The sequence below is a fragment of the Acomys minous genome (genome assembly GCF_964271855.1).
Source record: "Acomys minous genome assembly, chromosome: 17".
NCBI classification, from domain to species: Eukaryota; Metazoa; Chordata; class Mammalia; order Rodentia; family Muridae; genus Acomys; species Acomys minous.
In genome coordinates, this window is record NC_140500.1 from 29076767 (window position 1) to 29090240 (window position 13474).

The 13474-nt window shown below is 44.5% G+C and overlaps 1 protein-coding gene across 6 annotated transcripts in view; it reads right to left on the reverse strand.

Moving 5' to 3' along the window:
* Positions 1 to 1414: 1414 nt before the first annotated feature.
* WASHC2C (WASH complex subunit 2C) overlaps positions 1415 to 13474 on the reverse strand; it is a 51992-nt gene continuing 39932 nt past the window's right edge. For 3 of the 6 annotated variants that reach the window (XM_084765865.1, XM_084765863.1, XM_084765864.1), the window contains exons 23-31: positions 13215 to 13397; positions 9588 to 9716; positions 9406 to 9486; positions 8666 to 8785; positions 7754 to 7816; positions 7194 to 7406; positions 4602 to 5210; positions 3486 to 3663; positions 1415 to 1682 (exon numbers count right to left, since the gene is read on the reverse strand). In XM_084765865.1, the coding sequence (XP_084621991.1) occupies positions 1543 to 1682; positions 3486 to 3663; positions 4602 to 5210; positions 7194 to 7406; positions 7754 to 7816; positions 8666 to 8785; positions 9406 to 9486; positions 9588 to 9716; positions 13215 to 13397 (1716 nt within the window). In that variant the 3' untranslated portion in view covers positions 1415 to 1542. The remainder of the gene's footprint in view (positions 1683 to 3485; positions 3664 to 4601; positions 5211 to 7193; positions 7407 to 7753; positions 7817 to 8665; positions 8786 to 9405; positions 9487 to 9587; positions 9717 to 13214; positions 13398 to 13474) is intronic. The other 3 variants (XM_084765867.1, XM_084765866.1, XM_084765868.1) reach the window with 3 other exon arrangements.

The window sequence follows — 13474 nt, forward strand, 5'->3', positions numbered from 1 at the left end:
CAGGTCACAGTTTCCGGGAAGAGCCGGCGCCAGGCTGGAGCGCCTTGGCTGGGACAATTTTAAGGTTCTCTGGGGGTGGGAGGGTCCCTAGTATTTGCTGTCCACTGGTGGCCTTTCCAGAGCCTGAGACACTTAAAGGGCATCCAGGCTAACCTGACCTGGATTTTTAATTTTAATACACCACCCTTTTTGTGCTCCCCTCTCCCCTAATATTGCTGACTCAATTGTATCACGTGTAAAATGGGGACATTCTTATGCCTTGCTTATAAGGGCTTGTGACTTTGGGTATGCCTCTTGCATTGAGTAACTAATGAAGACTATATGTCAAACAGGTGGCACTCTGGGCCCGAAATCCCAGCATCTTTTTGCTATACACCAAGCTGGTAAACTGGGATACAAACTAATTGGCTTTAAGACAACACAGGCCTTGCACCTAGCCTGGGTCCCTACTGCTTCATTCCCTTCTCAGGGGGTTCAACTAAGTGTTTTCCTAGGTGGATTGCAAAAGAGGACAATAGTCAACTTGTGAAAGAACTCTGGCCCTCATCAGTCTTCTCCTACCCTCGCAATAGCCTCTGAGACTTGACCCACTCATCTCCACAACCTGGCACTGAGGTGGAAGGTACCGTGAGGCCCTGGGCTTTTGTCAGCCTCTTGCGCTTAAACTCAGCCCATGATTAGGGCTTATAATTTCAAACTCCTTTGAGGACAGAGTCATGATGGGAAATTAGTATAGTGCCTGTGCTGTATCATCAACTGTCATCACCCACCCACTTTAAGGGGCAGACAGGCAAAAGTTTGAGTATAACTAAACCATCGCATTTCTTTCAACTACTCAACTCTGGCATCGTATACCCTGAATCCAGCCAAAGATAATGTGACAATGGATGGATGGCTGTGCATCACGACAGCAGAGGACCACAGTTCTCTTTAGAAAACTGGAGAGGGAGCTGGGCGTGGTAGCACATGCTTTTAATCCTAGCACTCGGGAGACAGAGGCAGGCGGATCGCTGTGAGTTCGAGGCCAGCCTGGTCTACAAAGTGAGTCCAGGACAAGCAAGGCTACACAGAGAAGCCCTGTCTCGAAAAAGAAAGAAAGAGAGAGAGAAAACTAGAGAGGAACTGTTGGAATTCAGTGGAACCCTCATGAGTTTAGAACCATAAATGTATAGTCTTTTACCTCCGTTTTCACCTGCCTAGACCAGCACTGCACTCAGAGCCCCACACAGAACAAGGACTCAGGTCTTCTGACAGGTGCTGTCTCTGCATTCCCTGCCCACACATGAAAGCCACAAAGAGATTTCTTCCATTAGTATGCCCTTCTACACAGTCTAAGTAAAAACAAACCACTGTGAGGCATTTTTTTTTATTTGCAATTTTAAGCATAATTGAAATCAGTGCAGAAAAATATTAGCTACACTGGGTATAAGTTGAACTAGTTTGAGTATTTACTTCTGTAATCCAGTGAAGACAGTATGTGAAGGAGACAGCATCAATAACTGAAGACAGGATGGGCGGTGAACTGTGAAGACCCAGCATGCTCTATTGGCTTCCAAACGCATTCAGGGGGTCATCAAAAATGTTGGACACTTTGTGCTCAGATCTTAGTTCAGATGCCGCCTCTGCAGATTGGCTTTTGGGTTTAGATGGTTTAGCTTGGAGGCCAGAGGAGAAAATATCATCTTTAAAAAGAAAAAGAAAGGAAGTTGTTAAGGACAGGGAAGAAAATGGGAATTTGAGACACACTCACACAAACTGCCAAAGGCCCAATTTGGTAACACACTAGAGTCCCAATATGGAAGGCAAACCGCTTAGATTCTGATCCTGGCTCAGCTGGTGGCCCCAAGTTTTATAATGATACATGAACATCAGGTTCTTGCTAAGTGTAAGTTCCTCAGCTACAAAAGTGTATGTGCTTGTGAAGTCAGAAACGGGAGGGCAGGCTGGCTCTAATTCAGCTTAGGGCCTCACTACCTAAAAGCCACACTGACTTCTATTCTCTCTTCACTCTGGACTTTAAGGACAGTGAAAATATGCAAAGAGAAATCCACTACAGAAGAACTTAGCCTCGTGGCACACCTCAGGGGTAAGAAGTCTGACTGCACTCATGTCAGCGCTTCAGACTCAACTTTATCTTGACTATGCTGACCCAGCAATGTTATGGCTAGGATTCTACCACACGTGTACTAAAGACAGGTGTAATAAATGGTAAGGACTAGGGAGTTATCTACAACAGAAACTTGAAACAATCTAGACTGTCATAAGCAAACAGCTACGACAAAGCAGTATTACAAAAACACTGAAATCAAAGGAGATGTCCATGTACACACATGAAAAAATATTTAAAATATAACTGTAAGCCAGGCGTGGTAGCACACATCTTTAATCCCAGCACTCGGGAGGCAGAGGCAGGCTGATTGCTGTGAGTTTCGAGGCTAGCCTGGTCTACAAAGCAAGTCTAGGACAGTCAAGGCTACACAAAAAAACCTTGTCTCAAAAAGCCAAAAAAAAAAAAAAAACAAAACAGGTAAATCTGTTCTTGTTTCCTATTATTACTATGTAAATTCACAGCAATGTCTTAAAGGATGTATAACAAACTAGTAATATTGGTTAGCTTTAAAGCTTTTGTTCCTCCACTTACAAAACATCCTAAGTTGAATGACTGCTGCCATAAGCATGGATTATAATTTAGTAATGAAAGACTGTCATATACGCCTGCAACCCCAGCACCAGCAGGACCAAGATCAGGAGAGTTCACAGTTAGCCAGGGCTACAGCAAGATCATGTGTAAGAAACTGAAAAAACAAAACAAAGCGAACCCCAAGCAACCCACATTTTTTCTACACTGTATGCAGTAAGACACAGGAGAACAGAGCACAAGGCCTGCCAGCGAGACCAACTCAGTATGGCTGGCAACACAAGGTTTCCCAGTTAGTCTCAAGGCGCAGGCCTGGAGGGACAGAGAAGATGTGGGTGGTTTTGGCTTCAGTCTGGTCTGGTGCACAGGCTCTATCAGAAGCCCAGCATTTCCAGCAATCTACATTTGCCTTGCTTGTTAGCCGAGGAGTGTTCACAAATATAAAGGAGTCCAGAGTCTCACTTGTGTGACTCCACTGCCCAGTTCAGTCTCTCCACCAGCTTCATGGCCTGCTGACAGCATGTGGAAGAAGTTTCCAGTGGACTCTCCTTTCAAAAATATCAGTGTTGTCAGATGATGGCAGGTGAGCACTGAGATTAAAGTTAAGCTCTACTTTCAGGTCAAATGCTGGGCACCTTCTTAAACCTTGATACTCAGCGTAATGACTAGTCCATCTACTCACTACATCTCAGGACTAACCAGGACTCCACCGCAAAGCAAAGCAAACCGCTAGGGGACAAAGTCCAGGAAAGGGCCCGCGTGAACAGCTCAGCCAGAGAACAGGGCCACTCTCTAGGGGCTCTGTAGACAGCCACACTCTCAAAAGGGACCAGAAACCAGGACTCACCTGTGTCATCATCAAACATAGACTTGGCTTCCACTTTCTTCTTGGGCTTTTCTTTGGGTTTTACAGTTAAGTCAGCAAAGATATCAATATTATCATCAAATAAGTTGGGTTCCAACGTTCTTTCCTTCTCTCTTTTTTTTGGAAAAGGTTTAATTGCTTCTGTAGCAAATATATCATCCTGGTCAAGGCCAAAAACAATTTTTTTTGTAAATACAAGCATTTTGAAAACAAAAAATAGTTGAATAATTTCTAGAAGTGCAGCGTCAAGCCCAGACCTCGCAAGGGCTGGAAGACACGATCCCAGTCTCTGCATCACTGTCTTCATCGTCCTTCCAGTCACAGCTCAAGTGGCAGTGCTGCAGTGAGGCCTCTGAGGGTGGACTGGAGACCAGCGTCCCACTGCCACTGGCCACTCTCCCAAGAGTGCCATCTAAGAGCGCTTTAACTGCCTGCTGCTTTGTTTGGCTCTCACTCCCCTCCTTGCAATCTCAGGGAACAGAACATGTCCTAGATCTCTTGCTAGCCCTGGGGCTACTAGGCTCACTAAACATTTGAACAGCTGCCACGAAAGCCTTAGTGTCAGAACTCTGCTAAAAAAGAGTCCCAACCAGAACCAGGGCTTAAACACACAAGCTGCACTGATAGAGTTCATGCACGTCACAGAATGACATGCCAAGCAAAGCTGGCAGCAGAATCATCCTAAAAATATTTTCAAATAGCAAATGAAAATAATACACACACACACACACACACACACACACACACACACACACAATATTGCACTATACAATACTATACTATAAAAGTCAAGACCCAGAATTTATGCTGTGGCTCAGTATTTGCCTAACATGTACAGGGTTTTAGGCTTTATCCCCAGGGCTACGCTAGCATTTTTTAGATAATTCAAGGCTTATAACAAAGATTAAAGGCAACAAGAACCACCCCTGGGTGAAACAAACCACTTCAAGTAATTTCAGGGTTATTAAGAGATCTAATTATGGTAAATAAGCAAGTAGATGGCAGACCTGCACAAAACACACAGCATAATCTATAGTTCAAGAAAATGGCAAATCAGCCATTTTCCTTAAAGGCTCTAACATGAAATATTTTTGTTACCTCAAAAATGTCTTGCGTTTTTGACATGATGTCCTGATGGCTGTCAGATTTCAACTCACTCTTTTTGCCTTTCTGATCTGCAAACAGATCATCCTCGTCTTCAAGGAGGGGGAAAGGGTTTCTTTTCTTTGTTGGTCTTGGCCTGACAGACTGGAAGAGATCATCGGCACTGCTGGCCTCACTGAGGTCAGGAAACACAAGGCTCTGCTCCGTGCGCCCTCCTGACGGGTGGGCTGCGGTCTCTACTGCCGGGACTGTGGTGCCCTCCCTGGACTGTGGTCCTACACTCTTGGAAAGAATGTCCCCAGAATCAAACAGGTCTGGCTGGATTCCAGTCTGCGGTGGAGACTTCACAAAGAAGCTGCTGCCCACCGCGGACAACACAGGACCGCGTTCCCATGGCGGGGCAGCTGGAGCCATGGCTTCCTCAGAGCTGATCTCTCCACTGGCCATCGCGGGCTGCAGAGGAGGCTGATGGCCATTTGGTAAGATGGACCTACTGGCCAACTGTGCGGCACTCAGGTCCTCACCCTCACTGGACTCCTGGGCAGCCAGCCGCCTGGCAGCACGAGTCTGTGGTCTACGCTTTCCTCTCACTTTAACACGGCTCTGCGATGGCAAACAGACATACACACCATGATCAGATGGGAAAATAGTTGAGGCGAACATAGCAAAGACTCAGTACTTCAAAATACTGTAAAGCTTTTGGCTTACTTCAATTAGGATATCACCCAAGGCAGTGGCTCTCAACCTTCCTAATGCTGTGACCCTTTAATACAGTTCCTCATGTTTGGTGACCCCCAGCCATAATTATTTCATTGTTATTGTTATGAATCATAATGTAAATATCTAATATGCAGGGTATCTGATATGTAACCCTGAAGCGGCTCACAAAGCACAGGTTGAGAAACACTGACTTAAGGGAAAGAAAAGGTTGTTTTGTGGTTTCTAGAACGGAGTTAGCCAGTTCTTACTACTCCAGGACTTACTCATTCTTACCCATTCAGTATTCTCTTTTCTAAGGTGTTTTTTTTTTTCAAAATACATTTTAGTTTAGTCATGTGTATTGGTGTTCTGCCTGTATATATGCCTGCATGCCATGTGTGTACCATGCCTGAGGAGGCATCAGATCTCCTGGCACTGACAACTGTGAGCAGCCTGTGGGTGGTGGAAATTGAACCCAGGTCCTCTGAAATAGCAGACAGTGCTCTTAACCACTTGAGCCACCACCTACTCCTGTTTTTTAATCTTTTGAGGACAGTTGCCTATAAAAAGCTTCAATGTTGCTCTAACCCCAAAAAGTGGGTATGCTGGTATTCTGTGACTCAAAATATATGCCATAACCCCAGCACCTCCTCAGCCTTAATTCAAAGTCAGCCATCTTAACAACAAAAACAAAAACTCAGAGGATTTCTGACACCAGCTTTAGCAGTATCTGGAGCAAGGAAATATGAAACAACAAAGAGAAGAGCTGGGCAGTGGTGGCGCACGCCTTTAATCCCAGCACTCGGGAGGCGGAGGCAGGTGGATCTCTGAGTTCAAGGTCAGCCTGGTCTATGGAGTGAGTTCTAGGACAGCCAAGGCTACACAGACAAACCGTCTTGAAAAACAAAAAAACAAAACAAAACAAAAAAAGAGGCAACTGATGGTGTTCAACAAATACCAATTCAAGAATTAGACATTGTATGTAAACTGTAGGTAGAATATGAAAACCTTTGATATAGCCTCAGAATAGGAATCTCTTAATAACTAGAATTTAATATTTCTGATATTTTCTAAAATATAAAAGCATGTTTTTTGGACTAAATACTTAACTATGTCTGCTTGCTTCAGAGAAATGTGATTTTAGGAGGCTTTTGAGTGCCAAGGATGGGAACCTGAGCTGAGGGCAGGCATAACCCAGACACATTACTTGTAATACATGAACTTGCCAGAGAATAAATTAAAGATATTCTTTTTTAAAAAGCCCACAAATTTAAGAAGTGGCTAATTTAAGCTTGAAAACTAACAAAAATAAGAGTAGTTTTTCTTTTTATAGTACAGAAAACACTAAAAGTTAATTATCATTCAGGGACATGCATCACTCTGGGTCCTGTGGCCTACTTGGATACCTGTTAAAACTTCAGAGAGAAGGAGACTAGATAGAAAAAACTTCCAAGAGTTCATTCACAGTCCATAGGACACTCTTTGCAACAGCGGGAACTGCTTAGGATCCCAGAGAAGGGGGCCCAAGTCACAGGAAGCAGGGAAAACCAAAGAAGTGAGGTTTGCATGGTGCTCTAGAGCATTCTGGGAGAAGCACCAGGGCCAGTGGGCAGCAACAGTACATAGCACGTGGTTAGGGATGGAGGGCCTAGTGGGGCTGCAGTTCAGCCTGCGAGTATTTAATGATGAGTGGGAACACCAGAAGTGGGAAGGAAAAACAGAAGCACAAATAAGAAATGTGAGCGAGGTCAAAGGGAGGAAGGCTAAGCAAAGGATGAGATGTGTCCTTCGGGGAGTAAAGCTGGGCTGCACCAACTGTGCTGACTGGCCTAGAAAGAAGCAGCTGGTTGGTCTGGTTAAAAGAAAAACAAGAGACAATTGGATCACCTTGTTTGCACTGTGTAAGGTGTCTGCCTGCGCTGGAAGATCGAAACTCACACCAGCCTCCTCACTCCCGGGCAGAGTGGGCACACTTTCCTGAATGTGGCTCCTTCCCGGTTCAGATGAAGGAAAAGCTAATTCACAAGAAACAGGCTTTATTCCTGGCGTCTGCAGAGCCACTGTAGGCAGCAAGGCTGCTGGGTTAATTGCTAAATTTGCCTAAAAAAGAAAAATGGAACTCAGTATCTGTTCTTAAACACAGCAGCAGATTACCATTTCTGTGACACACGACATCTGTGTTGCACACAGTGCAGAGTACAAGAGAATAGAAACGTAGGAAAATCACCTGATCCAGGCTCAGTGGGGCACACAGTCGTGCCCATCACTGGGATCAAAAGACATTAAAGAGCAGCGCATAAGAAGCAACAACTAGGCAAGGATGGAGGGTAGGATGTTGGCAGGGGAAGAGGTGAGAGAATGCTTGGTAGCAGCTGAAAAAACTGAAAATCCACAATTTTATAGGTGCCTCAGGCAGGCAATGAAGACTCCAGATCCAATATAATTACTTGTATTTTCCCGATCCGACTGGATGGCTCTCTGCTTTTAAATGGAGGGAGAGCTGAAGAATCCTGTGTGAAATTAAATTCAGTTAAAAATTCATTGAGGAAACAAGAAACAAACTGTAAGTAAATCTGTGATGGAGCAAAGCTGTCCCTGCCCCAGAGCCTCACAGCATTTCGCTTGCTAGCACTGCTTCCTGCTGCCTCCCCGCATGAGGAGGGAAGGCTGCCGTAAGTCAGAAGCATGGAGGAAAGGGGGACCCTGATGATGAGTAAGATCAGAGCTGCAGTTTTGTCAGAACACGTCATGATGAGTTACCCAACATGACAAATACCAGAAAGCACTTGTGCTCTCCCATGACCTGACGCATGAGTTCTAAACACACAAACATCTGGATTCCGGACAGTTAGGAGCTATGCTAACAAAGTGCCTCATTTTCCAAGCACAGGCATGGGAGCCTCAGTAGGATCCCCAGAGACAACCCGCATTGGTCTGGCTTCCTCTGTGGAGAAGCTCTCAGTCTTAGTGACAGGACTCCTAGAAGGAAGGTCACATACAACCATCTTGCAGCAGTGACACTGAGGAGGAACCAAGAAATCAGATGCCATTTGTATTAGAACTCTACTCCAAGGAAGCCCAGAGGGAGGAATGGCCACACTAGTGAGAACAACGCTTTATCCCATCTTAACATCAAATTGGAAACAGAATTTGGAATTTGGTCTAAACAGTAGCAATTAAATACAGAATCCTAGGTTTCTTGTGGAGAAAAGTGGGACTAAAGAGCACAGTGAAAGGGAAGGCACTGGCTGTCATTCCCTCCTTAGCTAAGAGTTCTGAGTAACCCCAAATCTGTGCACTGGGACCACCTGTCTGGGGACGCAGATAAGCGCTGGAACCTCAAGGCCGTCAGTTCTAACCTGTGCTGCCTCTGCTTTCCTTATGCTTTTTTCTTTGCTACCTTGAGTAGATTCAGGAGGTTTCTGATTCTTTAAAGAAACAGAGTGGTCTTTTTTCAGTGCTCCCTTTTTTTCTGGTACCTTCAAAAGAAAACAAAAAGTTTATCATGCATCTTTAAAGTTTTAAATAATAATGAAAAAAGGAACTCGGCCTCTGGGTCCAAAATTCCATCGTAAATGAGGGTTAACCAACTCATAGGTAGCATTTCCGAAATAGCATCCTGAACATTGTGCTTTCTCTATGGCGGGGATACAGCTCAGTGACAGAGGATGCCCTGGCAAGTACAAGATCTTGAGGAGAAAAAGAATGTGACTTACATAGGAGTCCTTTCTGCAATAAAAAGGAAAAAAGTATACAAAACCTAGTATAGCAGGGGAAAAACACACACAGGCTACAAGTCAATGCTTAAAGATCTGCGTCTGAAAGGCACAAAAAATGTAGTCCACATTAATTGCAAGGATAACCTCTTTAAACTCTTTAAAATAAACTCCTTAAAAATCAACATGTTTGTACGACAATCAGAGCATCTGGATCCGTCGGTGTTAGGAACTGAGAGGAGCCGATCCTAGACATACTGCTCCATGCATCATCTGTTAATTCATTTACTACTAAGCCTTACAATTCTCCAGCAGTGTTCTCTCATCTATAACTGCACATTAGTTTCCTTTATTCCCCAAGCCTGAGAATAAAGAGCTGGTACCACAGGCTTAGTCTTGGCCGAGCTGAAAAGATCATCATCTTCATCATCACCGAAGAGGCTCCCACCACTTGGCACTGACAGCTGCAAGAGATTACACTCAGATTACAAATCCAAAAGTAAAGCAACACACAGCTAGGTGACCCACACAATCTCTAACACGGTGGGGATAGGTGGGAACTAACCCGGGTCTTTTTGGTGCCAGCAAAAAGGTCGACATCTGGGTCATTGTCCTTCTGCAGCTTGTGGCTGAAAAGCAGCTCCTCATCCTGGAAGACTCCCGTGCTCTTAGGGCGGCCATCGGTTTTGAGACCCTGGGCAAAAGATAAGATCAAAACGGACACAACAAAGACGCCCCTGGTGAAAGTCTGGCCACAGCCTACGAGCCGATCAGCAAGAGATGGGCATAAGAGGATAATACACAGCTACCAAAACAGTGGGTGTAAACAAATTGAAAATAGTGGTGAATAAATCTGTAAATACAACATTTATAATCTTTCAGCCTTCATGCAGTACCTGAACTTTTCATTATCTCCACCCCACCCCCTCCACCAAAAAAGAACTCAGTCTGCATGCATTGGCTCCGTAAGGACTGAAGGAGAAGCCAAACCATACTGAGTCTCTATTTGATTTAGGAAGAACATGTAGAAATCACTATCAACAATTTCAGTGGCTTGGTATAAAGAGGAGGACAGGAGAGACGGCTCAGTGGGTAAAGTGTCTGCTACACAAACATGACCCCAGTCCTGCTGCCACATACCACACCTGGGCATGGCAGCACACACCGACAGCCCCAGCACTACAGGTGGGACCCGAGTCCTGCTGTCTACATACCACACCTGGGCATGGCAGCACACACCGACAGCCCCAGCACTAGAGGTAGGGCCTGAGTCCTGCCATCCACGTAACACACCTGGGCATGGATGGCAGCACACACCGATAGCCCCAGCACTACAGGTGGGACCTACAACAGTCAGTGAGCTCCAGGTTTAGTGAGACACTGACTCAAAAAATAGTGTAGAAAGCAATAGTGACAGCTGAAAATCCCAGCCTCCACACACACCCACAGAAGCATGGATTTCTACTTGCGCACACACAACCATATACAAAAAAGAGCACTGCAATCAACAGGCTTACAACCTATGTTGTTTTTTTTAAATTTGTTAAGATAAGTCATTGATTTCTTTCGGCATATTCAGTTGTGAAACCATCACAATCTAAAGATCTTACTTGTATCTCACTCACCCCTCAAAGAAAGCCAATCAATCAAGGGTCATGTACTTTACTGCCCACCCTCTCTGCTCAGCCCCAGGCTGGCCTCAAGCTCACAGTGATCCACCCAGCCTCTGCCTCCCAAGTGCTGGGATTAAAGGTGTGCGCCATCTTGCCTGGCTACTAATGAGCTTTCTCTCCGCACTTGAATAGTGTACACACAGGCACACGTGTGGGAAGAAGCCAAGGCTAGGATCAGGTGTCCTCAGTCATGCTACCTTCTTCAAGACAGGTCTCTCACTGAAGCCGGAGCCACAGTTGGCAGGACCGACGGGCCAGCATGTGAAGGGGACAGTCGGCTCTCTCCTCCCACTTCCCCAGAACAAGGCTACTATTGTCATCAGTGAAATACATAGGAATGTTTGTCTTTCTAGTCTGGGTGAGTTCACTCAGTATGCTACTGTCCAGTTCCATCCATTTTATTTAAACTTTATTTAAGCATTTTATTTATGCTTTTATTTTTGTTCCAACCAAATGACATTCCATTGTATATATGTATATTTTCATTATTCAGTCATGAGTTAAAAGACATTTAGGTTGTTTCCATTTTTTTTTAAGCTATTGTGAATAGAGCAGCAATGATCATGGCTAAGCAAGTGTCTGTGGAACAGGAAGTCGAGTCATTGGACATATTCCAAGGATCTGTGTAACTGAATCATATGATAGATCTAAGTTTTGTTGTTGTTGTTGTTGTTGTTGTTTTTATTGTTGTTTTGTGTTTGTTTTGAGACAGGGTTTCTCTGTGTAGCCTTGGTGGGCCTGGACTCACATTGTAGACCAGACTGATCCATCTGCCTCTGCCTCCCCAAATGCTGAGATTACAGGCGTGCACCACCATACCCGACTCTACTTTTAATGTTGTGAAAAGTCTCCACACTCATTTCCAGAGTATCTGTACCAATCTGCAGTCCCACCAGCAGAAGGACTAAAGATGTTTGGAAAAGCCATAGGGAAATTTTGTAAGGTTATTAAAATCACCTATTTGTGTGTGTGTATACATGTATATATGTATATATAATTTAAATGGAGTGATACACATGGGGTGAAAAATGTTTCCTACAAGAGCCATAAACTATTTAACAAAAACCCCAGTTCCAAATGTTGCAGGGTATTTGATCCCATTGTGAACCCTAAGATTGTGGACTGGAAAAACCTGTTTCTTGTGGTGTGGTCAGCCCTACCACACACCTTTAACCCAAGAGCTGAATAACATTAACTATCCATCAAGAGGTGGAGCAAGCAACTTGTTGAACGAGAGTGAACACAAGTAAACAGAGAGGAGGGACACTGAGTTAGAGGGTTTTCGAGACAACATGGGAGAGAAAGGTCGTTTTCTTTCCGGGACATCAGTTGAAGGTCAGCTGGGTGCTTTCTCTGCCTCTCTGAACTAACAGGTTTCTACCCCAGCATCTGGCTCCTGAATCTTTACTGGTAAAATAGAATGTTGGGGATTTTGTTTTAAAAATGGCATCCAAATATAAGAAACTTCCCTTCCAATTGTTGGTTGGGGGTGGAGTCCAAGAGACACCCCCAAACAACATAGGTTGTTGCCACTGTCCTTGATTGCCTCCAAGAACTTGAAAGTTAGAAAGACCCTGCTGCAGAGACATCACATACTATAGACACGGGCTTGGAAGAATTTAGCTAGAACTGGCCCAGAAGCCTCCTTCCCTCATGACTGCCTCTCATACTACTGCAAGGGGCTATGCAAGCTGCCGAGGGAGAGAGTAAATCAGTAGTCCTAACTAGCTGTAAAGCCTACAAACCATAACAATGATAGCCCAGCAAGACCTCCCTAATGATGTAACAGTAGCAATTTTATTCTGGCTGTAAGCAACAGCTATCTAACTGGACTGAAGGCCCACTCAATATGAGGAAATATGTGTCTGGTACTGTACCCCTAGCCCGATACCTATGGCTAGAGAGATCACAGACCCTAGAGGAGAACCTACTACTGACATTTACTCTAAAACAATTTTAAACTATATTCTCAATATTTACCCTTACACCCACAGATGAGTGTAGCTCTCACTTCTAATCAAAGAAGCATCTTCGTGCAGCGAGACCATCACAGAGATCCAAGACCAATGGCAGATGATCAAGTACAAGAAAACCCATATGGCCTTCAAAACTAACACAGTCTTTCATACAGACTTTAGAGAAAAGGCTTGCTGATAGCTGATAAATACGAAAGACCCTCCTACCACTAGTAATTCTAAAACTGAAAGCTACCATAACTGAAATACACACATCTGCCGTAACTCTGCTTTCCTACTGCTTACTCTTATAAATAGACAAGTTTCTCGAGCAACAAGGTCTGCACATCTCAGAAGAAGCAAGATTCTAATTCCCTATCTAACCTTGAGAGACTTCCGGGACAAGCCGCTGATTTATTCTCAAACATCTGACTGGAGAATCATTTACACTTAAACTGAAAGCCAAGATTTCCTCAGCACCTCAGGCCAGCAGCAGCGCCCATGTATGAAAGGGCATCCCTCTATCTCTTGTAGGCACTTGAACACTTACTGCTCTGTGCTCACCTTCTCCAGTCCATCCTGTGGCGCAGACGTGTTGCTCTGATCTTCCACTTTATCCTCGTCCTCATCAAACAAACTAAGGACGGTTTTGGTTCTGCCCTTGGTTCCTTTGTCCAATGGAGATGAAAAAGAAAATAAATCAGAAGGCCCAACTTCTTCCTGACCAGAAGCAGTCGAAAGTCCTTCCTACAAACAGAAATAAAAAAATAACTAGAAATTAAAATCCTACCGTGGGCCATCACAAGTTCATCATTAATTCAGTA